Source organism: Anas acuta, chromosome 4 (assembly GCF_963932015.1).
Source record: "Anas acuta chromosome 4, bAnaAcu1.1, whole genome shotgun sequence".
Classification (NCBI taxonomy): Eukaryota; Metazoa; Chordata; class Aves; order Anseriformes; family Anatidae; genus Anas; species Anas acuta.
This window is the reverse complement of record NC_088982.1, coordinates 30,679,684-30,705,866: the sequence shown is the minus strand read 5'-3', so window position 1 is coordinate 30,705,866 and position 26,183 is coordinate 30,679,684. Positions and strand designations below refer to the sequence as shown.

Here is a 26,183-nt window from a genome sequence, read left to right as displayed (position 1 = left end):
TTTTTCAGCACTTGTTCGCGTCACGCTTTGAGCTGACATTCGCGAGCGCCGCGCCTCTCTCCATGCAGTTCCGTGCCTAATGAATGTCTGAAGCCTTTTTATATCTGCAAAGGCTGCGGTAAAAGATGACTCAGAAAGCAAAGGGAAGAGGAGAAAAAAAAAAAAAATCGAGTTTTAGGAGTCGGTGCACATTGTGCAATAGCACCGTCTGCAGCCTTGCTGACAAAGAGCTCGAGGCATCGTGCAAGTGTCCTGCAGCGGGTGAGGTGCAGCAGGGCACGTGTCCCGGTGCCCTTTGCAGGGCTGCCTGCAGCATGGCTGCTCATTAACCCCGGGCCTCGGAGGCCAGGCAGCTCTGTGCCCCTCGCAAAGGGTTCAGATGCAATTGCCAGCTGCAAACAAAAGCACAGCAAGGCTGACAAGGCTTGTGAAACGCAAGAAGGTTGACACACTCAAAAAGTTACCTTTATTGCTTAAAACTCTCTCAAGTCAGCTACAGACTGCTTTTAGTTTAACAGAGGTATTTACCCATTTGTTTTCACCTTGTCAGCCTCCTTTTGACCAGCAAACCCGTTTGGGACCAGGAGGGGTTTTCAGCCCATCCTGCTCACATTAACCTGCAACAGCTTCGCTGCCAGTGCTGCCACACCACGCTCTTCCTTACAACACCACCACCACATTTAAATTAATGAATGAAGTGCAGGGTGAGGCCCTGGTAGGAGAGCAGAGGTTTTATGGTTCCCCACAGGTTCAGCATAAACGTTTTCCAGGTGTGTGCAGACCAACTCAGATCAGTGTATCCACGGGGCTGCACGTCTGCAAATGGCCGTCCTCCCCCTAACAGCCTTTACAAAGAGATATATTATTGCCAACACAGTTCCAAAACCCTCTGGCACTTGAGAGTTACTGGACGTAACTCTTGTACGAAAATGATTGTCGACAGCATCACCAGCGAAAACGGTGCAAGAAAACACGTCCGAGGCGGAGGCCCCTCATGGCTTCCCTCAGCAGCAGCAGAGCAACGCCTGCACCTCACTCCCCATCCACAGCAGCAGCACCCGCTCCACTCCGCCAGTGCCCCCACATCCATCCCATCTGGGAATGGGGAGGGGTACTGGGCTCCGCTCCTCCCCAAAAATCCCCCACAGCCTCCTCGTGGCGCGGCTACCCGAAGCGAAACTTGAGGCGATATTTGACAGGGCCGTGGCTGTGCCGCGGCGGGGTGGCCGCTGCCGTTTTCTTTGGTGGTGGTGGTGGAGGAGGTGGTGGCGGCTTCTTCTCGGGCCGGGTGACAGTGAAGGCCAGCTGCGGCGGGGGGGGCTGTCGGAAACGGGGCAAGAAGTGCGTGGAGACGTGCTGGGGGCGGGCGCGGGGGCTGCAGCCCCGCTTGGCCTTGCCCCGCTTGTTGAGGGCCACATACCACTCGCGGCCCGAGCGGCGGCCGCGGTGCACGGCCGAGGCGTAGGTGTTGTAGCTGTTCTCCTGGAAGCGCTCCCGGAACTGGCACTCGGATGTGAAATGCGCCTGTGGAAAGCAAGGGGGGGACACAAAGATGGGTTAGCACTGCCGTCGCTCTCCCAAACCGCTCCAAGCACAGTGGACACCCCGCAATTTTGGCCTCTGGCCCGAGGACCCCAAAGCCCACTCCATCTCCTCGCACACATCACTCTGGCACCAAACCTGTGCCTGATAGCCTGTGAGGGCAGCTGGCATGCAGGTTGTAATTGCATTGGAGTTACTTATAACCCCAATTTTCTTCTGAAATCAACTAGGGTCATTCTGCCCCCTGCTATCTGTAAAACATTCGCAGCATCGCCCACTGTAAATGGGGCTGCACAGTCCCCCAGCGCTGGGGTTTTGGGAATAAGGCAGCCCACCGCCACAAACCATCAGCTCTACTCCCTGACATCCCAACAAAATGAAGCATTTCTCATGCAAGTTGGCAAAGAAGCAGGTTTAGGGGCTGCCAGGTGAGCAGGCACAGGGGTAAGGTGTTTGACTGCAGCCACATCTCCAGAAGAAAATGCAAGGCACATTGAGCAAGTCCTGACCCCGATGACCCAAAGGTCCATGGGGCTGGGATGGATTTTCAACTCCTAACTGAACCAGAAAAGTTGAACCTTACAATGCAAGGCACAGAATCCCAGCATGCAGTACATTTTTCCCCCCGTAACACCTTGAATTAAGACTCCTTTCACTCTTTGCATCAAAGAAATGTGATCCTGGCAACTTTCGGTTGCTTTCCCTTCTTTTTATAACCCATGGTGCTGCACCGCTCATGCACAACCATCCCCCTTCTGGACACAGCTTTGCTCACACCAGCTGCTCTACGATGCCCTGACAGCCACAGCGATGCTCAGGCGAGATAACTGCATTGCCCACACCACAGGGAGGTTTTAGGTCTGACCCAGGCACTTCTCCTGGGAAGCTGCGAACCCAGAGAGCAATTTTCAGAGCAGCCCAGAGGCCCGCAGGCATGGTGTGATCCGCAGCACAGCACAACGGCACCGGAGCGGCTCCCGCATCAAAGCGCAGCCGTGAGTGACGGGCGCAGGGCGCGCTTTGTGCTGCTGCGCACTCATTAGGCCATGAAATAACTTTATCCCACCGAGGCAGGGAGGAACAACAGATGCAGGCTTTGCATTATCGGTGTTATTCAGCCCAGCCATCTTCAGGCGTTTGGGTCAAGTTTCTACAAATTGACAGCTTTCATCAGTGTAGAGCATCGTGCGCCCTCGTCCCGCTGCTCATTGCCCTCACCAAGGTCGCTTCCACACTGCCCTGTCTACAGCAGCGATTAACCATGCATGGACGGGGTTTGATTTAATTTCTGCCTGCACCATGGCATGCCTTAAGACGTCGAGGGGAATAATGGGGCCATTATGAACTGCAGGGGAGGGTTGGGGACCATACTTGGCGATGCTTCCGTCTCCTTTCATGTTTGCTTTGGTCTCATCTCATGTTTTCACTGTGTGTTTTGCCTGCTCCTCTCTACCTACACTGCTCCTGCTGTGCTCATTTTTCCCTGTTTTACCTTCACTCAGACATTCCCACTTTCCCCAGCCTCTCCGTCCAGTTCACAGAAATCAGCAGCGACGCGCTCACCATTTCTGCATCATTAGGTTCCAGGACCAATGCTCCGACAAAACTCGAGGGAGTTTTGCAAGCAAATAAATTCCACTTTATGTCAACTTGTGGGCTTGTGCAGCCTGAGCACATTGCTAACACCCACATCTCGGCCGTGAGGCTGGGCTCACCCCCACAGGGCAGGCAGCCATGCTTCCCGCAAGCCATTGCCCTCGGCCCTGCAGAGCCCTCCCGGCAGCCGCAGGTGCCCCGGAGCAACGCTGCCGCACACACGTGTGTGTGCAGCTGTCGCAACGCCGTCAATACGCAGTATGTACTGATAATCGGGGGTTTACTTACACTTGCATGGAGTTTTCCTTTTTTTGACATCGCTAAAAATTTGTTGCTGAAAACTCCTCGTATTCCTACAATCCCCTGAGACACAGCAAATATTTCCAAAATACCTAGGATGACAGAAATCCCAAAATAAATCACAGTTCTCTCCACAACAGCGTGACAAAATTAAAATAAAAATAAAAAATAAAAAGCTCGCGTTTGCATTTCACCTCCAAAAGACCCTGCTCCTCAGTAACCTGCCTCTGTGCAACACAGCTGCTTGTTCACTCATGAAAACCTGCATTTACTCCAGTACTGCTATCAGTTTTGTCCTATTATTATTATTTTTAGCTGGCGGGAGCTGTGCCCTAAGCTACAAGCCCGTGATGAACAAAGCAAAGGGCTTTGAGGATGAGGATGCTTTTTTGCAAATAACCAGGGGTGCCTTGTTTCCCAGCCAGCCCCATGGCTTCACAAGTTCTGCCAGTGCTGCTGGGCCCTCATGAGATCCACAGCACCAGGAAAAACTCTTTTTCCCCCCCAGATTTCTCACTTGTTTCAGAGCCAAGTTCAGCCACACAAGTTGGTCTTGCCCGCACTGGTGCTGGGGGGTTTGCAAGGAGCTGTGGTTTAGGGGGTGATTTCGGCCTCAGCTGTGACAGAACAAGCTCCCACCTGGGGAAATCCCTCATTTTGGGTGCTGGCCAGCAAGTCTTGACTGCCACAACTCAGATCTCCAAAATCTGGGCAGTGGGCAAGGGCGAGAAAGGAAGCCACAGGAGCATGGAGCCCCTCATTTCTGCAGCCAGCCTGCTGCCACCCGCCTCACCCCAACTCCTCACAAACCTGGATGTAGAAGAGCAGGCTGGATTTGGGGCTGAAGCTACCACCAACACCAGTTTTTTCCTGAAGCTCCCCACCCTAGAAGGGCACGTGGGACCCATAGCTCATCCCACAGCAGGGCCAACCATCGCTCCTCACCGCCACCGACATGTTTCACACCCATGCACAGTGTCATTGTCCCCTTGGCACAGGTGTCCCAGCATGTCCCCACCACCCGATGTCCCCTCCTGTCCTCTTACCGACACCACAGCTCCTCGGGGCACACAGCGGCTGCTCCCAGGGCTCTGTTTTCCCCCTGGGACAAAGTGGCCCCGGAGGAAGGAGTGCAGGGATTAACATGCCGAGAGAAAACACGACGCCACACTTAAGCCCCCGGCCCCGCGGTATCGGATCTCTGCCACTTCCCATGTTTATTTTAAGGAGGAAGTGAGGCTCCCACAGGCCCCACACACCAAGGGGCACCTGCTGGGGGTCGGTGGCGTTGTCCCCATGCCCATGGGGCTGCACCTCGATGCCACGAAGCGCCATCAGCAGCACATGCCTGCGACCCACATCCCACGTCATGGGCCCAAAGGCCACAAGTGGCTGTCTCCCACGGCTCCGCCAGCTACGGGGCAAGGGTGGGAGAGTGGCCAGGTGGAAAAAGGGGGCTTGGGGGGCGAGCGCGGCGCGGCACCCCCCCGTCCCCTGCACTCACTGAGCGGGCTGGCGTCGTGGGCGCCGTCCACCCGGCCGTCGGGGTGCAGCTGCAGGTGGAAGCCGATGCCCACCCGGCAGTACAGCCGGCCCCGCCGCCGCCCCGGGCGGCTCCGAGGGAAGCGGCTCGGCCCCGCGGCCCAGGAGGAAGAGGAGGAAGAGGAGGAGGTGGAGGAGGAGGAGGAGGAAGAAGGAGCGGGGGCGCTGCGTCCCGCCTGCGCCCCGCCGGGCAGCCGCTCCCGCCGGGCTCGGGCGGGCAGGAGGAAGAGGAGGAGGAGGAGGAGGAGGAAGGCCGGGCTCATGCTGCCGGCGGGAGGGAGGTGGAGGAGGAGGAGGAGGAGGAGGAAGGGCGGGAGGAGGGCGCCGCATCCCCGCTCCGCCGCCCAGCACCGGCGGCAGGGGGCCGCCCCTCCCGCCCGCTGTGTGCGCCCGGGGGGGCACCGCACCTGTGCGGAGCCCCGAGCCCCCAACCCGGGCTCGGGGGGTGCGGGGCCGCCCCCCATAGACCCACGCCCTCCCCCATGGACCACCCCACCCCACCCTCCCCCAGCCGGGGCTGCGCCTCGGGTTACGGGGGGGGAGCGGCTGCGAGCCCCGGGGCTCCTCCGGGGCACGGCGGCGTTGGGTTGCAGCCCCGCCGGGAGATGACAGCCGGCAGCTGCGCCTCCGCCAGGGCTGGGGGCTGCCAGAGAAGCCCCCTCCCCTCCCTTCTCCTCCCTTCCCCTCCCTCCTGTCTCATCCCACACCAGGCCCTGAGGCTGAGCCCGGCGCTGGGCAGCATCCCCGGGGGGCTCTCAGCGAGCCCCTCGCCCCCAAGAGCATCCTCGTTGACACTGCCCGTGTCAGCACCCAGCAGCCCTCCCTTCCCAATTCCCAAAATTTGGGAACAGCATCCACGTGGCCTCCCACTGACAGTGCCATGACCCCAAGACATGCCTCAACCCCAAGACTGACTCCATGCCCCACCAGCCAGATTTCTTCCCAGCAGAAAGGCATCCATCGCTGGTGCCAACATCCCCCTTTCTCCCTCTCCGGACTCCCAAAAAATCTTTTTTCCATCCCCAAAAAGCTATCAGAAAAATCTTGCCTCCACACAAGCCAACACCTCCACACCCTCCCAGCCTCATCACTCACATAAATCAGCATTTTTCCAACCAAATACCCCCCAAATCCTGTCTGGAGCCATCAGCGGGGTTTGGGTTCGGCAGGAAGGAGGCTGAGCCTCCGGCATGCCTCGCGAGGAAGCTGAAGGTCGCACACGGCATGGGCTGGTGCGGGCGGGGTGATCCTGCAGCCACGCACGGCAGCTCAGGATATAATATATTTATATGCCCGTACAGATACGCGTGTTTATATATATACACATGTGGATAAATATAGATGCCCCTAAATATAGATGCACATACCTGAAGGAAGGTCAAAAGCTCATTTACTCCTTCCAGCTGTAGCAGTCGGCCCCAGAAGCACACTGCCTGCACTCAGTGACCCACCGTGGGCCTGTGGGGGCTGCGAGCATCCTTTTGGGGTCCAGGGGTTACACAGACCCCACAGGGAGCTGTCGGATGGTGATTTCCCCTTGCGAGCATTTCCGTGAGGCCAAGCGGTGCCCATGCAGTGGAGAGAAAAAGAAAAAAAAAAGAAAGGGAAAAAAAAAAAAAAAAAAAAAAAAGGAAGTCTTGAATCTAAATAAATAAATAACCCTAATAGCTCACTTCCTGGAATAATCCAATTTAATTGCCTTTGGCAGTTGCAGCCCTTCCACACACACACACACCAGCAGCCTCTGAAAGCTGACGCGATGCTACCTAAATTATTCAAGGCTCGGTTACAGAGCAAACTGGAGGCAAACGGAGGGGATAACAGGGTGCTGGTGCGAGCTGCGGTGCCTGGAGAGGAGGGCTCTTGGTTAAAAGTAAGGCAAAAGTCTTTAGAAGTGAGCAGGAGCCTCTGCTGGAAAACAGACAGGTGCACTCCAGCAGTTGTCAGAGCAGCGCCGAGCTCGACAGCAGCTTTCCCCGTTGGCCTGGTGCTTGGTGTGCGCTTGTTGTACGCCCGCTGCCGGTACCTCAGGAATATTTCCCCCTCCCCGAGCGAGACGTTTGCAATTTCCCTGCCAAAGCAGGAGCACGCCGAGCATCCAGCGAACCACACGGCTCGCCCCTTCTTATGTGCTCAGAGCTACAGGGCTTGCATTTTGGGAGCTGTCTGCTGCGAGGGGGGCTCCGTACCCGATTTTCCACTGCCACCGGCGTGCCCAGCGCCAGCCTGGCAGCCACGCGTGGTTCTTCTACCAGCCGGAGCCCGGAGAGGGCAGGGGAGAGCCACAACGGGCAGAAAGAGGGCGCTTATCCCGCTCCTGGGAAGGCCAGAGGAGGGAGGCCAGAGGAGGGAGGCTGAAGAAGGCCCCTCCTCATCCTCGGGGCTGCCCGGGGCTGGAGGAGAGACAGGAGCCCCGCTAGGTGGCAGTGCCCGCCCGTGAGCGGCCCCGGGAGCATCCGGACATCCCAAATCCCCCCCCAGCACCTCCAGCAACGGGAAAGCCCCCCTGAGCGGCTGGGCGCTCATTAGGGAGCGCTGAGGAGCCGCGGTAATTAAAGCGCAATTAAACGCGGGGAGGCGGGGCTGGGAGCGCTCCCGGGATGGACGCGTCCGGCGGGGCCGGAGGTTTGGGAAAAAAGGAGGAAAAAGCAAAAAAGAGCAATCAAAATACACTTAATGGGACAAAAAGTCCCTCTCGCCCTGGAGGGAGTCTCCCAGCCCCCCAGAGCCCCACACACCCCAGCCGAGCCCCCAGGGCGACCCCCCAGCTCCCCCACCTGCGTACCCGGGGTCTGGGCACCGCCGGGGGGAGAAGGGTCCCGGTGGGGCGAGGTGCGGGGTGGGACGGAGCTATGGGGGCTGGGGGTGTGGGAAAGGCTGGGAAGGAAAAGGGAAGGAGAAAGGGGAAGGGGAAAAGCCAAAAGAACGGAGAAAGGAAAAGGGAGAGAGGACACAGGAAAACGAAAAAGCGAAAAGCACAGCGGGGAAAGGGGAAAGTAAAAACGGAATAAGAAAGAAAGAAAGGAAAAAGAAAAAGAAAAAAGGAAAAGGAAAAGGAAAAGGAAAAGGAAAAGGAAAAGAAAAAGAAAAAGAAAAAGAAAAAGAAAAAGAAAAAGAAAAGAAAAAGAAAAAGAGGAAAGGAAAAGGGAGAAAGAAGAAATCAAAGAAAATTAAAAATATGAAAAAAAAACGTAGAAAGGAAAAAGTAGAAAGGAGAAATCAAAAGAAAAAAATACAGGAGAAGAGAAAGCGAAAAAGGAAAAGAGAGAAAGAAAAAGGAGAAAAAAGAAATTAAAAGAATAAGGGGAAAAGGAAAAGGAGAAAGGAAAAGGAAAAAAGGAAAAGGAAAAGGAGAAAGGAAAAGGAGAAAGGAAAAGGAGAAAATGAAAAGGAAAAGGAGAAAAGGAAAAGGAACAGGAGAAAGGAAAAGGAGAAAAGGAAAAGGAGAAAGGAAAGGGGAAAGGAAAGGGGGAAAGGCAAATGAAAGGAAAAGGGAGACAGGAAAAGAAGAAAGGAAAAATGAAAAGAAAACGGAGAAAGGAAAATGGAAGGAAATTTAAAAATATGTAAGGAAGCAATGGAATATTCTTTCTATATATAAAGAAGAATATAAAGACAGTAGAGAGAGAAAAGAGGAAAACGGGAGCGGTGGAAGAGAGAGAAGAAAAGGAAAACAGAGAGAAAATGGATGGAAAGAAGGAAAGAGAAAGAGGAAATAAAGAGAAAGAAAAAAGGGAAAAATAGAAGGATTTTTTTTTTTAATGAAAGAAAAAGTGAAAGAAAGAAAGAAAAAGGGAAAGAAATAAAGAAAATTAAAGAAATAAAGAAAATTATAGAAATAAAGAGAGGAGGAAAGGAAGAATGCGGTTCAGACCGAAACGAAGGAGAGGGCAGGCACGGCAGGACCGAGACGGGAAGCAGCGAGCGGCGAGCGCGGGGCGGTGCGGGGCAGCCGCGGGGCTGCGGGGGGCGAGGACCGGGACCGGGACGGGGACCACGACCCCAGCACCACGACCCCAGCACCATTCCCCCACCACCACCATCACCACCACCACTCCACCACCACCCCGGCGCCGAGTAACGTGCAGCCGCGTTGAAGAAAATAAAGTCATTTATTGTCAAAGCATCCAACATACCCAGATAAACTATAAAGTTTAATAAATCTTTTCCAGGGGTGCGTGTGGCGGGGGAAGAGGGGATGAAAAGAAACACGGAACTATTGAGACTCCATTTCACGGGCACGAAGTTACACGCGGGGGCGGGCGGCGGGGGCGAAGGGGGCGGCGAGCGGGCGGCGGAGCCCGGTGCAAGCGGAGCCCGGTGTGAACGGACCCGGTGCAAGCGGAGCCCGGTGTGAACGGACCCGGTGCAAGCGGGGTCCGGTGCAAGAGGACTCGGTGCAAACGGAGCCCGGTGCAAGCGGAGCCCGGCGCAGACGGCGCCCGCCCCGCCGCCCCCCGTAGCTTCATATCTAAAATAAAAATTTACCCTGACATAGAATTATTCTTACACCTAAACCATAAGTGCTCAATAATTTAAGTAGAAACGTATGACAAATGCATCAATATGTTGCAATATATGACATTTTAAACAATGTACTCGTAAGCCGCCGCCTCCGCCGCCCCCCGCCGTGCCCCCCGCCGTGCCCCCCGGCTAGTTGTGCGAGGTCATGTGGCGGGAGAGGTGGTGCCGCTCTCGGAAGGACTCGTTGCAGATCGGGCACTTGAGCTTCTCCTCGCGGCGCCGCTTGACCAGGGGCTCCAGCGCGTACTCCTTCTTGTGGTGGGAGCGCATGTGGTACACCAGGTCCGAGGTCATGCGGAAGGAGGCGTTGCACTTGGCGCACCAGTTCTGCGCCGGCAGGCACAGCGACGTGAACGACGGCGGCAGCAGCGTCAGCGCCGACGGCAGCTGCAGCTGCAGGGGCCCCGCCGCCGCCGCCGCCACCGCCGCCGCCGCCGAGCTCTTGGGCCAGAAGGCGGTGGCGTAGAGGAAGGGGCTCTGCTTGGGCAGCCCCCCGCCGCCCCCCGGGCCGCCCCCCGGGCCGCCCCCGGGGCCGCCGCCGCCGCCCGCCGCCCCCTCGCCGCCGCCGCCGGGCAGCTTGACGGCCAGCGCCTCGGCGGCGTACAGGCGGCCGGGGGCGGCGGAGGAGCCGTCGGGGCACGGCTCGCCCAGGCCGCCCAGCTTCTGGCCCAGCACCAGCGGCGGCCCGTGAGGGAAGGAGCGGGCGGGCTGCGAGAAGGCGCTCTTGCGCTCCTCCGCCCCGCCGGGGCCGCCGCCGGGGCCGCCGCCGAGCTGCGGCACGGTGCTGAAGGCGCTGCCCCGCGCCGGGCTGCCCCCCTCCAGCCGGGCGCCCAGGGGCCCCCCGGAGCCGCGGGGGCACAGCCCCGGCTCCCCCCCGCCGGGCCCGGGTCCCCCCGTGCCCGTCCCCGGGGGAGAAGCGCGCTCCTGGCCCTCCTCGGCCGCGCCGTCGGGCTCGGGGCCGCGGGCCGCCTTCTTCACCTCGACGAAGGCGCTGCGCTTGGCCTCGCCCGTCTCGGGGCTGGGGGGCGCGAAGAGGCGGCCCCCCTCCTCCAGGCCGCAGTAGGAGCCGGCCGCCCGGTACTGCTGCTGCTGCTGCGGGGTGCACACCAGCTCCTCCTTGGGCGCCGACGGCAGCCCCGGCCGCTCCGTGGGGAAGCGGCCCCGCTCCTCTTCCTCGGGGTAGCGCCGCTTCGCCTTGCCCCCGGCCGCCTCGGGGGCGCCGTCGGGGGGCGCCGGCCTCCCCGGGGAGCCTCCGGAGCCGGGGGCGCCGCGGGAGTTTTCCAGCTCCCTCGCCAGGTTGTGGAAGTCCGTGGAGGGCTTGGTGGCGGCGGTGCCGTCGGGGAAGGGGTGGTGGAGCGGCCCGGCCGGCTTGCAGAACTTGGCGGCCTCCGGCTCCTTGCCCGCGGCCTCTTTGCCTCCGTGGGGCTCGGCGGGGCCGGTGCCGGCGCCGTGCAGCCTCTTGGGGCAGCGGAACCGCAGGTGGGCGGCGAAGGGCAGCTCGAACTGGAAGCGCTGGCTGCACTCGGGGCACGCGTAAGGCGGCGAGCCTGAGCGGGGACACGGGGGGACGGGGAAGGGACGCGGGGGGCTGTCAGCGCGGCCGCCCCTTTGGGGCCGCGGGGGACGAGGAGGGGAGCCTCCCCTCCCGGCCCCGCTGTCCCCTCGCCTCCCGCCGTCGGGGATAGGGGTAGAGAGGGGAAACTGGAGGGTTTCGGGGGGGGACACCCACCGTTGGAGCGGGCGGGGGCCCGGGCGGGGCCGAGCAGCAGCAGCTCGGTGAGCTCCTTGCCGTACCACACCAGCAGCTCCTCGTCCTTGGCGATGCGGCGCAGGGAGCGGTAGAAGAGCTGCCCGCTCTTGATGTAGGCCTCCAGGTTCTGCTCCTCCCGCTCCCGGGCCGACTGCACCAGCCGCAGCCACATCAGCCCCTCGGCCGAGCCGTTGGCCGCCGACGTGTCCACCTGCAAGGCGCCGCCGTAGGGAGCCAGCCCGCCTCGACGGCGCGCCCCGGGCCGGGCCGGGCCGGGCCAGCCCCCGCCGGGCACCGGAGCCCCCGGGGGGAGCGGGCTGGGGGCTGCCCCCGAGCCGGGAGCGGAGCTTACCCGAAAGATGTAGGGCACGGTGCGCTTGTCGGTGGATTTGAGGGCGATGAAGGCGATGCTGTCATAGAGCGACGTGTGGCTCAGGACGCAGGGGCCGAAAATGGCATTTTCCGGGATGTCGCAGGTGGTGTAAACGCTGGTGAAAATGTCAGTCAAGCACTGCTGCACCGTCTTGGCGTCCCCGTCCCACAGCCCCCTCTGCACGCCGGCGTCCTCCATCCCTGCGGGCGGAGAGAGGGGCGAGGCGGGCGCGTTATCGGCGGCGCCGGGGGGATAAAAACAAAAGGGTGGGGGGAAAACAAAACCAAACCAACATCCCCCCCCCAAAAAAAACACAAATCACAAAACACCACCAGCACAACAACAAAAGGACAAAAAGGAGGTAGTTGTGTTTGCCTTTCGGGGTTTCGATAGGAAAAGCAGCAGCGCTGGAAAAGGAGAAAATAACGGAGCTCAGGGGAGGCTGCGCCGTGATTTGTGGTTCCGGGGGGAACCGGGGGAGAGAAAACCCCGAGAAAACCCTGAGAAATCCTCCCGCGGACTCCAGCCCCGGCGGGGAGCGGGGCCAGGGGGTTTCGGGGGTCGTCATTGCCGGCGCTGGCATACCCGCTGCCCTCCCGGGCCGCTCTGCGAGGGGGACGCGTGGCTGCTCATTACCATAATCCGGCACTTTCCCTCCGAGACTTTAATTAAAAGCAGCAAGCAGAGGTAATTATTTTTACCTCGCCGCTGTTATTTATGGAGGAGGGGGAGCCCCGGCTCCCGAGATGCGAGGGGACGGAGCCGGGCGGAGGAGCCGGGGGAAGGAGCCGGGCACCGGCAAATGGGAACCGGGCACCGAGCACCGGCGCTCCCCGCAGGGCTGCGGGTGCCCTTTCCCTTCGCAACCCGATTAGTTTTCATGCCGCCTTCCCCCCGCCCCATCTGCCATCCAATTTGGTCCTTTCGAGGCTGCTCGGGAGCAAGCTGCCCGCTCTTCCCCACCGCCCGCTCCTCTCCGCCGCCTTCCCCCTCCGGTTTTCGGGGTCCAGCCCCGGCACCCCCCGACCTTTTTGCCCCCCCGGTTGCCAGCCCCCAGCCGGGAAAGGGGGCCGGGGGGGCCCCTTCTCGCCGCCTCCCCGTTGCGGCGCAGCCCGGGGAAGGGGGGGGCGTTATTCCCCGCAACGAAACGAGCGGCGGGCAGCGACCCCCGCCAAACTTTCCTGCAGTCCCCCCCGGCCACCCCCCGGCTGCTTCCCCCCGGCCCCCTCCCGACCCCCCCCGGCCGCTGCCTTTGTCCGGGCCGGGGCCGCTCCCGCAGGGTCTGGGGGTGCGGGCAGGGCCGTCCGTGCCCCCCCCCGGCATCGCTCCCCCCGGCCGGGGGGTACTCACCAGGGAGCGGGGGGGACCCTCCTCGCCCCGGCGAGCGGCACAAAGGCCTCCGCTGCCTCCGGCCTCCTCTGCCTCCGCTGCCGGCGGCCTCAGCGCCGCTCCATGGCCCGGGGAAGGGGAGGGAAGGGTTGGAGGCAGGGCTGGAGCCGGGTGGCGAGCCGAGCAGCCGGCCCCGGTGCAGTGAGCGAGCGGCGGGCAGCCCCACACTTTTTGTTTGCCGCACATAAGCTGCCCAATGACGCGTGACAGCCCACGTCCCCTCCCTTTAACCCCTTCGGGGGCCGCCCGCTCGCTGCCGGCCCGCCCGGCCCTCACCTGGCCCCGCCGAGCGGAGGAAAAGGGGGGGCGATGGGGAGACCCCCCCGCATCCTTTTCCCAGCGGATCGGGGCTGGGGGCTCCTTCCCCGACGGCTCTCCCCCCCCCCCACGACGGCTCTGCCCCCCGGAGCCGCGGTCCCATAGGGGCAGCGCCCCCCGACGGGGCGGCCCCGGGGGTCCCCGGCAGCCCCCGGCCCTCCCCCGGCCCCCCCGTACCCCCTCTCCGCCCAGCCGGGGGGCTCGGGGAGCCTCGGCCGCTTCCCCCCCTCCCCGCCTGGCGTTTCGGGCTTCAGAAACCACCCAGCGACCGCGAGCGGACGAAACAAAACCCCAAACGCCCCCAAATTAAAATAGAAAATAAAAAGCCCGGGCTGAACAAAAGAAGGCACAAAGCCGTTCCCAGCGGCGAACGGAGCGCTGCTTGCAATCAGAGAGTGGGCTGATGTTTGGCTTTCAAATTCACTTATCCTCGACATAATTACGATTTTCCTTGCATTAGGATTAAAGGCTGCCTATAATATGCTTTCAACGTTTATCTTATTAATTCAACAAAACCCAGCGTCTCCCAAAACGGAGACGGACAAAACATTAAAAATACGGGAGTCTGTAAAATTCCTGTAAAATTTGGATTTAATTCCTGCTTCAGACAGATTTTTTTTTTCCTTTTTTCCGTTTTTTTTTTTTCTTTTTTTTTTTTCCCTCTCTCTCTTATTTTTTCTTTTAAATGCTGCAGCCCTCGCTTTGTGACATAAATTGTCCAATTGTCTCTCATTAGCAGGGGGAAAGAAAACGGACCCGTTATTTCCATCGGCGACAATTTTAAGGGCCACCACGGCACACGAAGCACTGGGCAGCCGCTGCGACACGGCGTCGGATACCGAAAATCCCCGAGACTAACGAGGACGGCCGGGGCACTTTGGGGCACTGAGGCAGCCTCGGATGCTGCCAGAAATTGGGTGCCGGGCACGGGTACCGCTGAGCCTTGCAGAATGATGCCTTTACACGCACACCCCGCTGCCTGTGGGGTCGCCTCCCGTTTAGCCACGCTGGGGGAGCGCAGCCGGAGCCCCGCTCGCTGGAGGAGCCCAGAGCCTTTGTCTGGAGCACGGGGAGAAGCCCAAGGGCGACACGAGCAGCGCCGAAACGCAGGGATGTGGGGGCACCCGCTGCGTCTGGCTCACCCAGGGGACTCCCCAGGATTTATGGAGTGTGGGGGGGGGCAGCATAAAGGATGCTCGGAGCTGCACTGTCCCAGGCTGCGTGGCCAGAAAGCAGCCCCCGGGGGTGCCCACATGTATGGGACTGAACCAAAGCTCTCCGGGTGCCTGGAGAAACGCATGCAGAGCGGCTGCCTTCCCCCAGGCAGCCACCGCAGCTAGGCCTCTGGCAGCACAGGCCCTTCCCCGGGGCTCCCAGGAGGGCCCCCCCATCCTCGCCCCCCAGCATCTCCCGCCACCCTCCAGCCCCATCTCCCAGTTTTGGGTGCCCCCTGCACCAGTCCCTGGCCTCCTGCAGGATGCAGTTCCGTGCCCGGCTGGGGGATGCCACCGGCTCCCCGGCTGAACTTCCCCTGAACTTCTTCCTGAGCCAACACAGGACCTGCTTCCACGTATTAATGGATATTCAGCAGTGTGCTTCGGATTATTATTTTCTTTTCCCCTAGCTGGCTATGAATTCCTTCTGACTTTGTACCTCACCATTTTGCCTCTCGGCACGGTGTTTCCCCTCCTCACCCTACTTGGCAGCAGCGCCAGGGCTCGTGTAAACCCCACAAAGCTTTCACCTGGTTTTACCTTCTCAGGGCAGAGGAGAGGAAAATGGGGGGACTGAGACCAGCTCCCCATCTCCAGGGGATGTGGGGTCTGGGCGTTAGGGTGTCTCCATGGCTGTTCAAGGGGATTGCGTGACATTCATGGTGCTGAGCCCCTCCAGGGGGTGGCTGCCCCCTGGCCAGGCTTGAGCGAGAGCCCCCCAAAGTTTGGTGGGTGCAGGGAGTAGCAGGGAGAGCACCAGAAAGCAGGACAGACAGAGGGCAGGGCAGACAGAAAGAAGGATGCGGAGGATTTCGGCTCCATCCCTGCCACGGCGGCTCGACACAGGGTGTGTGAAGGAGCCTGCAACTTAGAAAGATTTATTTTCTCTCGTCATAAATCTCATCCCGTTGTTCCTCTGACCAACCAAGCATGATAAAGTCCTTTTCCATAAAGTATTCAGTATTAAAGCCACAAAGCTCACCCAATCAGTAGCCATCTGCTTCTCCCATAACTGCTGCTCCAGAAGCAGGGAAAAGCAGCCAGAAGAGAAAGGGCACCACTGTTAGGGCTCCGGGACAAATGAGGAGGCGCTGAATAGCGGCCGAAACCTTTAGTTTGCCTTGTATATCTGTATCTATAGAGACAGAGGAAGAAAGGAAGCATTATATTGATACAACAATTGTAAAACAAAAAAAGGAAGAGGCATCTAAAGGGCAATACAGCCGGCAGCGGCGGGCCCCACGTGAAGGGGATGCGAACAGATTTACAGAAACCTTTAATCGCGCGCCGATCGGGGGACGGAGGAGGCCGGGGAAAAGCCGCGAAGGGGCGGCAGAACACCCTGCCTTCCTCCTCATCCTCCTCCTCCTCCTCCCGGGCGGCAGGAGGGCAGGCTGCTTGGGGGTGCGGGGATCGGGCCCCGCTCGGGCCCCCCCCGGCCGCAGCATCCCCGCGCAGGGTGAAGGCTCCCTTCCTTCCGATGGAGGGCAGGAGAGGAAAGACGAAGGCGAGGATGCTGCCGGCGGCCCCGCCGCCGTCCCGGGCAGCAAACGGCTGCAGGCTGAGCCCGAGGGGGGGGACACGGCCCCCCGTGGGATGTGGCGAGGAGGAAAATCCTTGGCAGCACCACGCGTGGGCTGGGAAGCCGGCCGGGGGCAGGCGGGAGGGCTGAGAGGTGCCCACAAGGATGCTCATTATTATTATTGTTGGTATTATTTTCCATGCTTTTAGGGTTTTTATCGGGAGGCAAAGCCCACAGCTGGGAGGCAGCTGCAGCCCCCATTCCCTAGGCAGCCCTGCTGGGGCTCGCCTTTCTCCCCAGACTCTTCCTCGCCTCCTTTTCCCTGTGCTCGACCTGGCGGGCACTGCTGCTGCCACCGAGGTGGCAGAGCTGGCAGCAAGTGGACTCCCTTATCCCTCTTCCCCCCTCATTAATTCCATAAAATCGCAGCCACTTAACGATGTTTGAATTGGGGACAGTGCTCCCTTCCCAGTGGGACCACGCAGCACCTTCCTGTCTGAGCTCGATGAGAGCACCCATCACCCCCGATGCATTTCTCTTCTCTCAGTCCCTTTTCTCCCCCTTTCCCCTGTGTTAAACCAGCAGGGAAGTAGGAGCTTTTCAGCCACAATTTTTTGTGCCCTCACATCTCCTCCCTCACAGGCCTGAGGTGCTCACCGTGCCTCACCCGTGTCTCCTAACACACAGCGCCCAGGCCCTGGAGCTGCAGGATCTGGAGGGAAAAAGCATCTTTTACAGCCCCTTCTCACAACAAAACCCCAATTCTTTATCTCAGTGCAAGGCTGCATTTGTTGGCCCGTTGTGCTTGCAGCCGTGTTCCCCTTCATTTCCAAGGTGTTCCTCTCATCACCCATCAAAGCCACGCTCCCCGTTGCTATTTTTGGGGAGTGAGGTGGGAGAGGAGAGCGCTCCCGCTGCTCCTGCACGTGCAGCTTCTGCTCCCTGAGGGCTTCAAGCACAAAATGAAGTGCCGTCCTCGGTACTTTTTGGAACAGAGAGCATCTCTTCGAGCTGCCCCTCCATCCAAAACCACTTCGTCTGCAGGGCTCTGTCTCTGAACTCTTTGCTTTAAGCACGAGCAAATCTCCTGCTGCAGCCGTACAAAGCCGTGTCGCGCTGCCTGATACATTTCTTGGCACGTGCACATCCGAATTCCCAATACTATCATTTCTTTCCTTTTTTTTTTTTTTTTTTTTTTTAAAGTTTGCTTTTCTTCGGTCGCAATGTATTATGTTTTACTGTATGTACTACTACATGCTGCTTGCACAATGTTTTGCATGATCTAATATTCTTTGTTCAAAACTGCAAAAAAATCTAAATAAAGACTATAGTGTGTCGCATCAGTATAGGCATCAGCTCGCGTTTTCTACGGCATATGGTACTTCAGAAGCCATATGTACCACTGTTTAGTGATTCTGGCAAAGAGGCGCAGAATGGTGAAATCCAACTGCCAGGATTTCTGAAAACAAATATGTAAATGCTCCAGTGCTTTTGTTATTCATAACATACCTCTAACACAGCACATACAATATGCTGTTCATTCTGTAACTAGTATACTACTAAGCTATATTTGCTTCAGTCCTCGTTTTTAAAGATTTCTCTGCTCTGTACAATTCCTCCATCCTTCCCATCCGTTAAATGAGCACTTTGAAAAGGGATTTTTTCCTGTTTTATAGGATGCGCTTTTGGGGTGGGGGGCATCATATATCCATGCAAGAATCTAACATGGGAACAAAGAAGCGTGTTAGTGCAGCGTCCCCTCCTTACAGCCCGTGAAACAGAGGCAAGGGAAGGGCTTGGGAATGGGCTCTGGGAAACAATAGCTGCCAGGGAAGGGAGGATTTGGGTTGAAGCATCCCTGGCAGTGCTGCCCCATCGTTCCCCTCCCAGCCACAGAAAATTCCCTGCCCCAAGGACCTGCTCTCCCCATCCCCAAAATGGAATTTGGGGCTTGCCTTCTCCCCGCAGCCCCGAGCAGAAGCAGGGACCTGTTTGTCCTCTGGTCTGTGCCAGCCAGCAGGGGGTACATGGGCTGTAAACCAAAACTTCTTGTGACAATTTGAGCAATACCTGGATTAGGAAAGGAGAAAAATCCAGTGCAAAGTAGCAAAAAGCTCCTAGGAATCCAACAAGATTTCACGGTGCACTGGGAGCTGCCAACTTTAACTCTTATCCAGGGGTACGGGTTTGCTCTGCCTGTTTTATTGAGGGGGCCACACAAATAAAAACAGACACCTACCATGTGTGCCAGGTGAGCAGCCCTGGCTGACAGACCCACAGACATCTCAAGGGTGGTTCAGAGCTCTCCTCTGCCATTTCCATGCCAGCACCACAAGAGCTGGACGGTTTTAAGGGACCAACGTCTCCATCTATGGAATAACCCCCTTAGACTTGCTTCCTCTCATCCACCCCCATCCCCACTATGTTAGCTCAGAGATGGGGCACATCCACACAGCACTGGGTCTCCAAAAACAGCCCTTACAGGGGGGTTGTGCTCTGGCCCTCACCTTCCCACGACACTCACCAGTGGCAGCATTGCCCCAACCTCACTTCAGGATCACATTCATCCCCTGAGGGGGTCAGTCATGGGATGCTCGGGCACCCACATCCTGGCTCCTGGTGGTGCCGTCCCCCTCCGCCTCACCTGGAAGCTCCCGTGGGAGCGCAGACGGGCTCCGCAGCGGCACGTTTTGGATCCAGCATCCCTGTGAGAAACTTCTGCCGTAATATTTGAGTCCTCAGATGTTCAGCCATTTGCACATACTGCGCGAGCGCCTTATTTGCATAGAATTTGTATTTGTTGGTATTCACATTTGTAGGAGAACGCATACATTAGATTAATGTCATCACAGTTTATGGAGATCATCTGTGCCACAGTAGCAGCTCGAGGCTCTGGCTGCGCTCAGGGCCCCACGGTGGCTCCCGGGTGCTCCCACCTCCCAAAAAGGTGTGTTAGGGCCACAAGGGGCTGCAGCAAGCCACTGAGCTGAGCCCCAGCCTGCTCCACATGGACCATCCCCTGCATGCTTTTAGCCTCATTTCACAGCAAAGAGCCTGGCACGTCACTAGGAGGAACTCACCCCAGTGGATCAGTGTCTGTATGGGGCCACGTGGACCCATCCTCCTCACTTCTTCAGTACCCTTTTCTACAAAGCTCCCCTCTGGGGATGCTCAGGGCTCACACCAGGTGCCTCCCTTTCTTCCTCCCACGGGGCTGCTATCGCACGCTCCTTGGCTCGCCGTGGCACCTGGGTGCCCGCGCCTGCTCGACAGCTGGAAGCTGTCAGGAGCGATGCTGCTGGCACGGAGCGTTGCTGGGCTCAGTCAGATATTGTTTGTGTGGCAGATGGAAAGCCTCGCAAGAACAGAGCTGCAGCAACCAAGAGCTCATTTTCTGCGAGGAGATTTTTGTTATCTGGCCATGCTTTCATCAGGTGACTCCATATCCCAACGAGAAAGGCTTTGTTAAGACACTCCCCTTACCAAAATCATACAGTTAGGCTTTAAAGCCGAGTCACTCCTGGTGCCAGCATCACTTGGGCTTCCCCAGGAAGCCATCCAGGCCCCTAGCACGCAGAGACACTCCCCAAAAAAACACCGAGGAGGAGGATGGCACGCTTCCTGATGTGCAAGGATGTGGTGACACCGGATGTCAGCCTGCGCAAAACCACATCACTTCAGGGACTGAGACACTCACATGGCTCAGCTAGTGAGAGGGACGGGTTCCCAAAGGAAAGATGATGGCTTTACGCAGTTTCCTTTGTCACTACCACCACGCACAGCCCCGTGGTGCAACTGCCTTCTTTACACTACCTTGGAGAGGTTCTCATGGCTCTTCACTGCCATTTTGTTCTCTCCTCCCTCCAAGTGGATGGCACACCCCAGGATGCTCCCCCAAAACACAGCTGTGACCCGCTGCCTATGGGGGAAGGTGGAGGAGCTGTCCCAACCCACACCCAAGTTAAGTGTGAAAGGAAGGAGCACCGGCTCAGCCATCACAAAAGCAGGGCTATCCCACCGCCCCACAAATCCCCATCTTCACTGCATGCAACCCACACTAAATATGTGGTTAAAACTCCTTTAGTACAGCATTGTATCCAAGTTTAATGCTGGCTTTATTAGACACGCATTCATTGAAGTTTTACTCCTTACAAGCAAGGAGTCATATCTTGACAAGGACTTCAGGTGTTTGAGCACTTACATCCTATTTTTCAAGGGATTTATGCACCTAGAAACCTGGAGAACAACTTCCACATCATATGTGAACTACATCATATGTGAACTCAGGCATTTCTGGAAGTGTCCTCAAAACTTCATCAACCTTGTGGCAAGCAGCTCCTTATTTTCCATTGTGCTGGTTCTTAGTCTCGACCAACATCTGCCACTATGATTATGATCTCTAATGAGCTTCTAAATCACATCACAGCATTCTGCATTGATGAACTACATTCAGTAACTGTTTCCTTCTGCAAGATGTGAAACACTTCCTACAAGATGCTGAGTGCTCTCAATTCCCACAACACAAAAGGTGAGAAACTGTTTCTTAGCATGTCTTATTCAAGGAAACCTGGGGACTTGAAGAGATGCACAAGGAGATTTCAGCCTGCCTGCTTTACACGCAGGAAATTCTCAAGAATTGCACTGCAGGTGGATAAAACAAACATGGAAAAATGCCCCAGAGAAAATGCACGAGTAGCTGCAGACATTGCCTTAGCTACTGACCCCTTTCAGGTAAGTGAATCTGGGCAGACAACCAAGTGAGCCACAGATATTCAGGGCGCATCTCCCACAGCTGCCACCTTCACCTTTTCACCTTTAAGCTGGACATCAGGAAGAGGTTCTTCACCGAGAGGGTGGTCACACACTGGAACAGGCTCCCCAGTGAAGTAGTCACTGCACCAAGCCTGTCTGAATTTAAAAAGCGATTGGACTTTTTTTTGACAGGATGTGATGTATGCAATTTTTCACAGGGTAGAGACTAAGGTGATGACTCCTCATGGAGGACTCAGCTTGGTCTTTCCCCTCGGTTCATCAAGGTCCCTGCAGTTCCTGAAAGGAAGTGTCAGGAAGGTTGGGTTTATCGCCATGACTTCATAGAGATATTCTTTATTTCCTGCAGATAAGGACACGTACAGCTGGTGTCTGCTGCTGAGCAGTTGCCACATCACTCTGAGTAGCTTTGCTGCCCTCATAGCCTGCCTTCTGCATCACATCTGCCATGTGACGCAGGATCCATTGGGATGAAGTGTGCTGTGCAAGGTAGAGGTGGGAGTTCTCCATCACCATGCTGCTCATGGCACAGCTGGGCTGCCGAACATTACTGTGCTGGCAGCAGGCATCCCACTAAACGCATGCACCTGCTTTGCTCCAGTCCAAGCATGAGCCAGGCTCTGCTGTCTGCAGAAGCATTTCAACCCACCCCAAGATATCCACTTTTTGTCAGGTACAACACATCTCAGTCTTCTTCATCACCCAGGAAGACCAACTCACCACAGGTGCTGAGCATCTAGGACACATCCAGCTCAGCAAGATGAAGCCACCCTCCACTCTTCAGCCCATGGGGATGCATGATGCGTATCTCCTAGGCAAACCCAGTGGAGCTGATGGTCTGTTCAATTAGCTTCAGCCTTATGAAGTTGTGTCATACTAAGAAAAAAAACAATATTGATAATGAAAACAGGTGTACAAAAGCTGCAGGGTCTTCCTGACACAGGTAAAAATCACTGTGGTCAGTGTAACAAGGGGACAACTGAGACAGCAGAACAGACCACCCATCCCATGTGAACCCTGCCCAACTCTAACACCCTCCTGCTCCCACCCCAGGTGTGAGACCCCCATTTCTTCAGGTCTGTGTACACCCAGCACCTCTCAGTACCCACCACCATGACACATTGCTGGGGCTGCAGCCATCTCCAAGGGTTCTCACCAGGTCAGGAGCAGGAAAGCCTAAATGAGCAAACAGAAAAACAAGGAGAAAAAAAAAGGCAATGCTTCCAAGCAGCAAGGGCAGGGCACACGCACCCCAGCATGCCAGTGCTGCGAGGCATCTCTGCTTACACCTGGGTGCACAGCCCAGGTGAGTGCCCTGTGACTCAGCACCACCCCAGGAAATGAGTTACGAGCGAGTTAGAGCCCATCTTGTTTGCACAGCCTCAGCACGCACCAAAGCGCCGCCCAGTCTCAGGGTGATTCACGAAAAACTTTCTTTGCTACGTGAGTCTTGTAGTAAAGAGAGAAAGCTGCTCACATGCAATCAAGTCCACTTAGGACAAGTCCCAACCACCTCCCTCCCATCTGAAGACCAGCAGGGTATCACCAACACTCACTTCTCCTCCTGACAGCCAGGGAGCTGCCACAGGAGCAGCCAGCATCGCTCCCACGGCAAAAGCCCCTGACCCAGCTGAAAAAGGCTCTCACAAGCCCGCTTCCTTCCTACCCGGCTGCTGACAATGGATGCAAAGGAAAGGCTGACCACAGTAGAAACCCCAGCCTCTTTCGTAACCTTCGGTTTTCCTCAGGCACATCCTTCACAAGGCTTGACTGCAGCTTCACACGAGCTAACAGACTCCTTGTTTCACTGATAGAACTTCATTAACCTGAAAACAGTCCAGGCAGCACCATGTCCAGGTTCACAATTACATGCTTCAGCCATACTTTTAAATGCCCCAAACTCTCCTAATCATTCAGGTAGGGGAAGGCCTTACACCACTGCTAGTCAAACCTCCTGCTCCAAACCTGGTAAATACCCAATTCAGACCCGAACTCTGGACTAGGACCACTCAAACTTCAAATACATCCAAGGATGCAGACGGCACAGCTACTGTCCTGTCCCCACAACAACCAGCCACCTCCAGAGCTTCATGCCATGGCTCTTCAAGGGAAGGAGCCCAGGCTGGAGCCACCACCCCTCCTCTCCTGTTCCATGGGATGCCGGCTCTTACCTACAAGCAGTGCCCCATAAAACCTCCACAAAAGGTCCAGTATCTCCCTATTTGCTCCTGCTGGTGCTACACAGCCCAACCTCCTCCTCGTGCAGCTTTCTCCCCTCTGTCTTGACCACTACAAGGTCACATTCATTCCACGTGAGGTCTTCTTTGGGGCAGCCCAAGTCCCTCCAGCAGCAGCTTCTCCCCTTGCCGCAGGGACAGCCACTGCCACCACCAGCTGAGCTCCAGGAGCATGGCTCTCCCCCCCTACTTGCAGCACACCCCAATGATAACACCCAGGTGCTCACATTTGGGCCCTTATAATGACAGGCCTGCAACCAGGGAACAGCCAGCAGCTGTTACGGGCTGCAGGTGTCTCCAGCAGCAAGCGAAAGAAGGGACCTCCATGAGAGGACAGCAGGCTCTGGATGAAAAGACAAATGGGCAAATCCTACAAGGGGCTGCAGGGGGCAGGAAGGGGAGAAATCATGAGGAAAAAAAGAAAAAGAAAAAGTAATGCCAAACAAATGCAAGATGCTTTCTTAAAACTGCACATGAGAAAAAAAAAATAAAATCAGAAAGTCCCTTCCAACCCTTTCAAAGCCCAAGTTACACAAGGTGTTTGGGCACGCCGTGTTACACCACCGACCTGCAGGGCATCGCTTGCAAGTGCAGCGTGCTCCTGCTACGGGTCCGGCACCAGCTCACCTGCACTGGGCCATGTTTTTGAGGAGACTCACAGGACTCCGGCAGCACACAGTGCTCACACAGGGCTGAATTTCCCAAATGTGGGTGGCGGGAGAAGGCTTTCTGCATGCGGGCTGCTTGGCGCTGCCTGCCGCTGGCGCTCAGCTCAGGGCTCTCCGTGACTGCGTCTCGACGGTGATTGCATGCCGGAAGAGCGTTGCACAGATGACTTCACGAAACAAAATTAGGAGTCATACATAAGAGAGGACATTGCCACAGCTCTGGCGTAATTAGGAGCCATCATCATCAAGCACAGGAAATTGGCACATCTGCTTTTTCAGGCTGTTGGTCCGACGGTGGCTCGCACACGGTGTCAGGGGGAGCTCTGCTGCAGCCTGCGAGCCCTGCAAAGCTGTCTTTGCACAAATATTTACACAGCCCCCTCCCTAAAACAGCAGCATAAGTAGTTCTTCCATCATTTATCCTTCCAGTTGTTATGTTCCCTTTCTCTCCCTAGGCCCTAGAAGGGAACATTGACTTGACAGTGTCATGTTCTCTTTCTCCTCTCCAGCCCCGAAGAGGTCAGGCTAGATAAACACCAGTCACTTTTTAACCAGGATAACCCCGAACAGAACAAAAGTTACATTCTTGTCTGGATGCTCTGCAGAAGGGGCTTGCTCCTTCCCCCTAGCATCAAGTGACGAAACCATAGAAAATTGGGTGGCCACAGAATCAAGATACTTCACTTTTTCTTTTCTTTTCTCTCCCTTTGGGTACCTACCTGGGAATCTGTAGGATCCCATCCTTTGATGGGATACACCCAGCTCCCCTCAGGGAGAACTGCTGCCTGCTTCATTCCCCGTCTCCTCCGGCTGTGCCGTTGTTTCCCGAGAAGACCAAACAGGGTCACTGCAACCCTAGAGTTGTGCTGAAATCCCATCCGAAGTGATCCTTTGGTGCTGCTCCAAGCCAGCGGCTGCTTCTGGCACTGAGTTTGATGTTTTCCATCACGTGTTTTTTTTTTTTTTTTTTTTTTCCTACCAGGCCAGGGCTGACTTATTTTGACTCTGTGATGGTTTGCACAAGGACAACACACCTTTCTGTCTTTCTTCTCAGTCCCTCTGCTCGCCTGAGTGTAGTGGGAACAAAGAGCACTGGAGAAGGTGCCGTGTGTCCCAGTGCAGTGACAGCCAGCAGAGCATCGTGCTGAAAACCAGGAGAGCTTCTCTGCCTTTGCTGAGGCCAGGAACGGGCACCGATTATCATCCCTGGCTCACCTGGGCAGTGAGAAGCCCCATGTGCAGACACTAGTTGCAGAGCTCTGTGCTCACTTGTATAGCATCTCTTATCCACTGGATTGGTAACATTCAGATTTCTTAGTTTTCAGAGTTTAAAGTTGTTATTGTTGTTTTTCCTGTGTTGTTCAGTGTACTTTTGGTGGGTATCGCAAATGGTTTCGTTATGTCAGAAAGGAATGATTATTCAGGAATTCTGAGCTTGCATAATTCCCAGATTTGTCTAGACAGATATTTTCCATCTGGATGATACATGCAACGCCGCACTAACATGAGTTCCTGTGTTACTTAATGCTGGCCTTTTTATTTATTCATTTATACACTAGCGTGCAGAATGCACACAGACCACTGGGCTACATCTGTACGGGGGAAAAAGGATTTGTTTGGCTAATCCTCCAGCAGGCAGCTCCTCTGTGACTACCACAGATTGTAGAAGTGCCGGACTCGCAGTGGCTTCTCTTTCCCTTTGCAAAGAGTGAGATGTGGTGTTGTCGGCCCATGGCAGCTCGAAGTGCCTGGGAGAGCCCCCGACTGTGGCAGCGTGACAAATCCGGACCTCCATTGGAAAGTATATTTGATTAATCAGAACTGCAGCCACACACACACAAGTTTAATCTTTCCCAGACCGAATTTTGGCAGCCATTGAGCGTCCTGCAGAAAGCAGCTCTGTCTCACAGAGGTTGCACTGAGGTTCCCTGCTCCAGAATTGAACTTAACGAGCAGCAAAGTCCTGCCCACCCTTTGTTGCCTATAGGGAAGGCAGTGTGTGGGGTCACCGACTCTCTGCTTGACTTTGGCAGAGCCCGATGGCCCTTTCCACTCCTGTTGTGCTCACCTCCCCATGGTGAATTATTTCCCACCATGGGAAACGCTTCTAAAACAGGCAGAGCTCGGTTTGGCACAAACACGGCTCACCTGAGGTCTTCCCAAGCAGCGTGGGGCAAAGAGAAGGTGTGGGTGGGTGGGCAGTAAGGGAGAACACGTGGGGAACCTGTCTGTGAGTGCTGAGGGAAATGATAGTGGACGAAGCAGCGCACAGAGCAAACAGGTGGCTTGCTTGGTGTCAGTACAGAGGTCTCCTGGTGCTGCCAAGAGCATCAGGAACATCTCCCTGCTGCTACACCACCTTCTCCTCCACCTTGTCATGGGACTGAACTCCCATCCAGCTCCCTGGGTATCAGCACAGATCTCCCCTGGCACCAGAG

General features: G+C 56.7%; 2 protein-coding genes and 1 long non-coding RNA gene across 5 annotated transcripts; all 3 read right to left on the bottom strand.

Moving 5' to 3' along the window:
• Positions 1 to 443: 443 nt before the first annotated feature.
• Positions 444 to 5,469, bottom strand: FGF5 (fibroblast growth factor 5). 2 transcript variants are annotated; one of them, XM_068680469.1, is made up of 3 exons: positions 4,943 to 5,469; positions 3,427 to 3,530; positions 444 to 1,524 (listed from the first exon to the last, which is right to left on the bottom strand). In XM_068680469.1, exons 1-3 carry the CDS (start codon positions 5,442 to 5,444, stop codon positions 1,165 to 1,167), a joined length of 966 nt encoding a protein of 321 aa, XP_068536570.1. In that variant the 5' UTR covers positions 5,445 to 5,469; the 3' UTR covers positions 444 to 1,164. The 2 variants fall into 2 exon arrangements, with proteins under 2 accessions (XP_068536570.1, XP_068536571.1); XM_068680470.1 differs by lacking the exon at positions 4,943 to 5,469 and adding an exon at positions 4,485 to 4,868.
• A 3,604-nt stretch (positions 5,470 to 9,073) lies between these two features.
• On the bottom strand, positions 9,074 to 13,360 carry PRDM8 (PR/SET domain 8). The gene is made up of 4 exons (XM_068680465.1): positions 12,978 to 13,360; positions 11,607 to 11,827; positions 11,234 to 11,465; positions 9,074 to 11,051 (listed from the first exon to the last, which is right to left on the bottom strand). The coding sequence occupies exons 2-4, from the start codon at positions 11,823 to 11,825 to the stop codon at positions 9,634 to 9,636; spliced, it is 1,869 nt and encodes a 622-aa protein (XP_068536566.1). The 5' UTR covers positions 11,826 to 11,827; positions 12,978 to 13,360; the 3' UTR covers positions 9,074 to 9,633.
• Positions 13,361 to 20,161: 6,801 nt separating this feature from the next.
• On the bottom strand, positions 20,162 to 23,562 carry LOC137855856 (uncharacterized). Of its 2 annotated transcripts, XR_011096015.1 has the most exons (4): positions 23,012 to 23,562; positions 22,397 to 22,666; positions 21,561 to 21,716; positions 20,162 to 21,119 (listed from the first exon to the last, which is right to left on the bottom strand). It is a non-coding gene; the product is annotated as an uncharacterized lncRNA (long non-coding RNA). The 2 variants fall into 2 exon arrangements; XR_011096014.1 differs by lacking the exon at positions 22,397 to 22,666 and having other exon boundaries at positions 23,012 to 23,333.
• Between the last annotated feature and the right edge of the window lie 2,621 nt (positions 23,563 to 26,183).

Coding starts and splice junctions, on each gene's coding strand:
- PRDM8 (XM_068680465.1), bottom strand. CDS start 11,825: ATGGAGGACGCCGGCGTGCAGAGGGGGCTGTGGGACGGGGACGCCAAG. Junction 11,466..11,606: donor CCGTGCCCTACATCTTTCGG/GTAAGCTCCGCT, acceptor GGCGCCTTGCAG/GTGGACACGTCGGCGGCCAA. Junction 11,052..11,233: donor GGCCCCCGCCCGCTCCAACG/GTGGGTGTCCCC, acceptor GTCCCCGCTCAG/GCTCGCCGCCTTACGCGTGC.
- FGF5 (XM_068680469.1), bottom strand. CDS start 5,444: ATGGGGGGCGGCCCCGCACCCCCCGAGCCCGGGTTGGGGGCTCGGGGC. Junction 3,531..4,942: donor CCACGACGCCAGCCCGCTCA/GTGAGTGCAGGG, acceptor CTGTCATCCTAG/GTATTTTGGAAATATTTGCT. Junction 1,525..3,426: donor AAGGAAAACTCCATGCAAGT/GTAAGTAAACCC, acceptor TGCTTTCCACAG/GCGCATTTCACATCCGAGTG.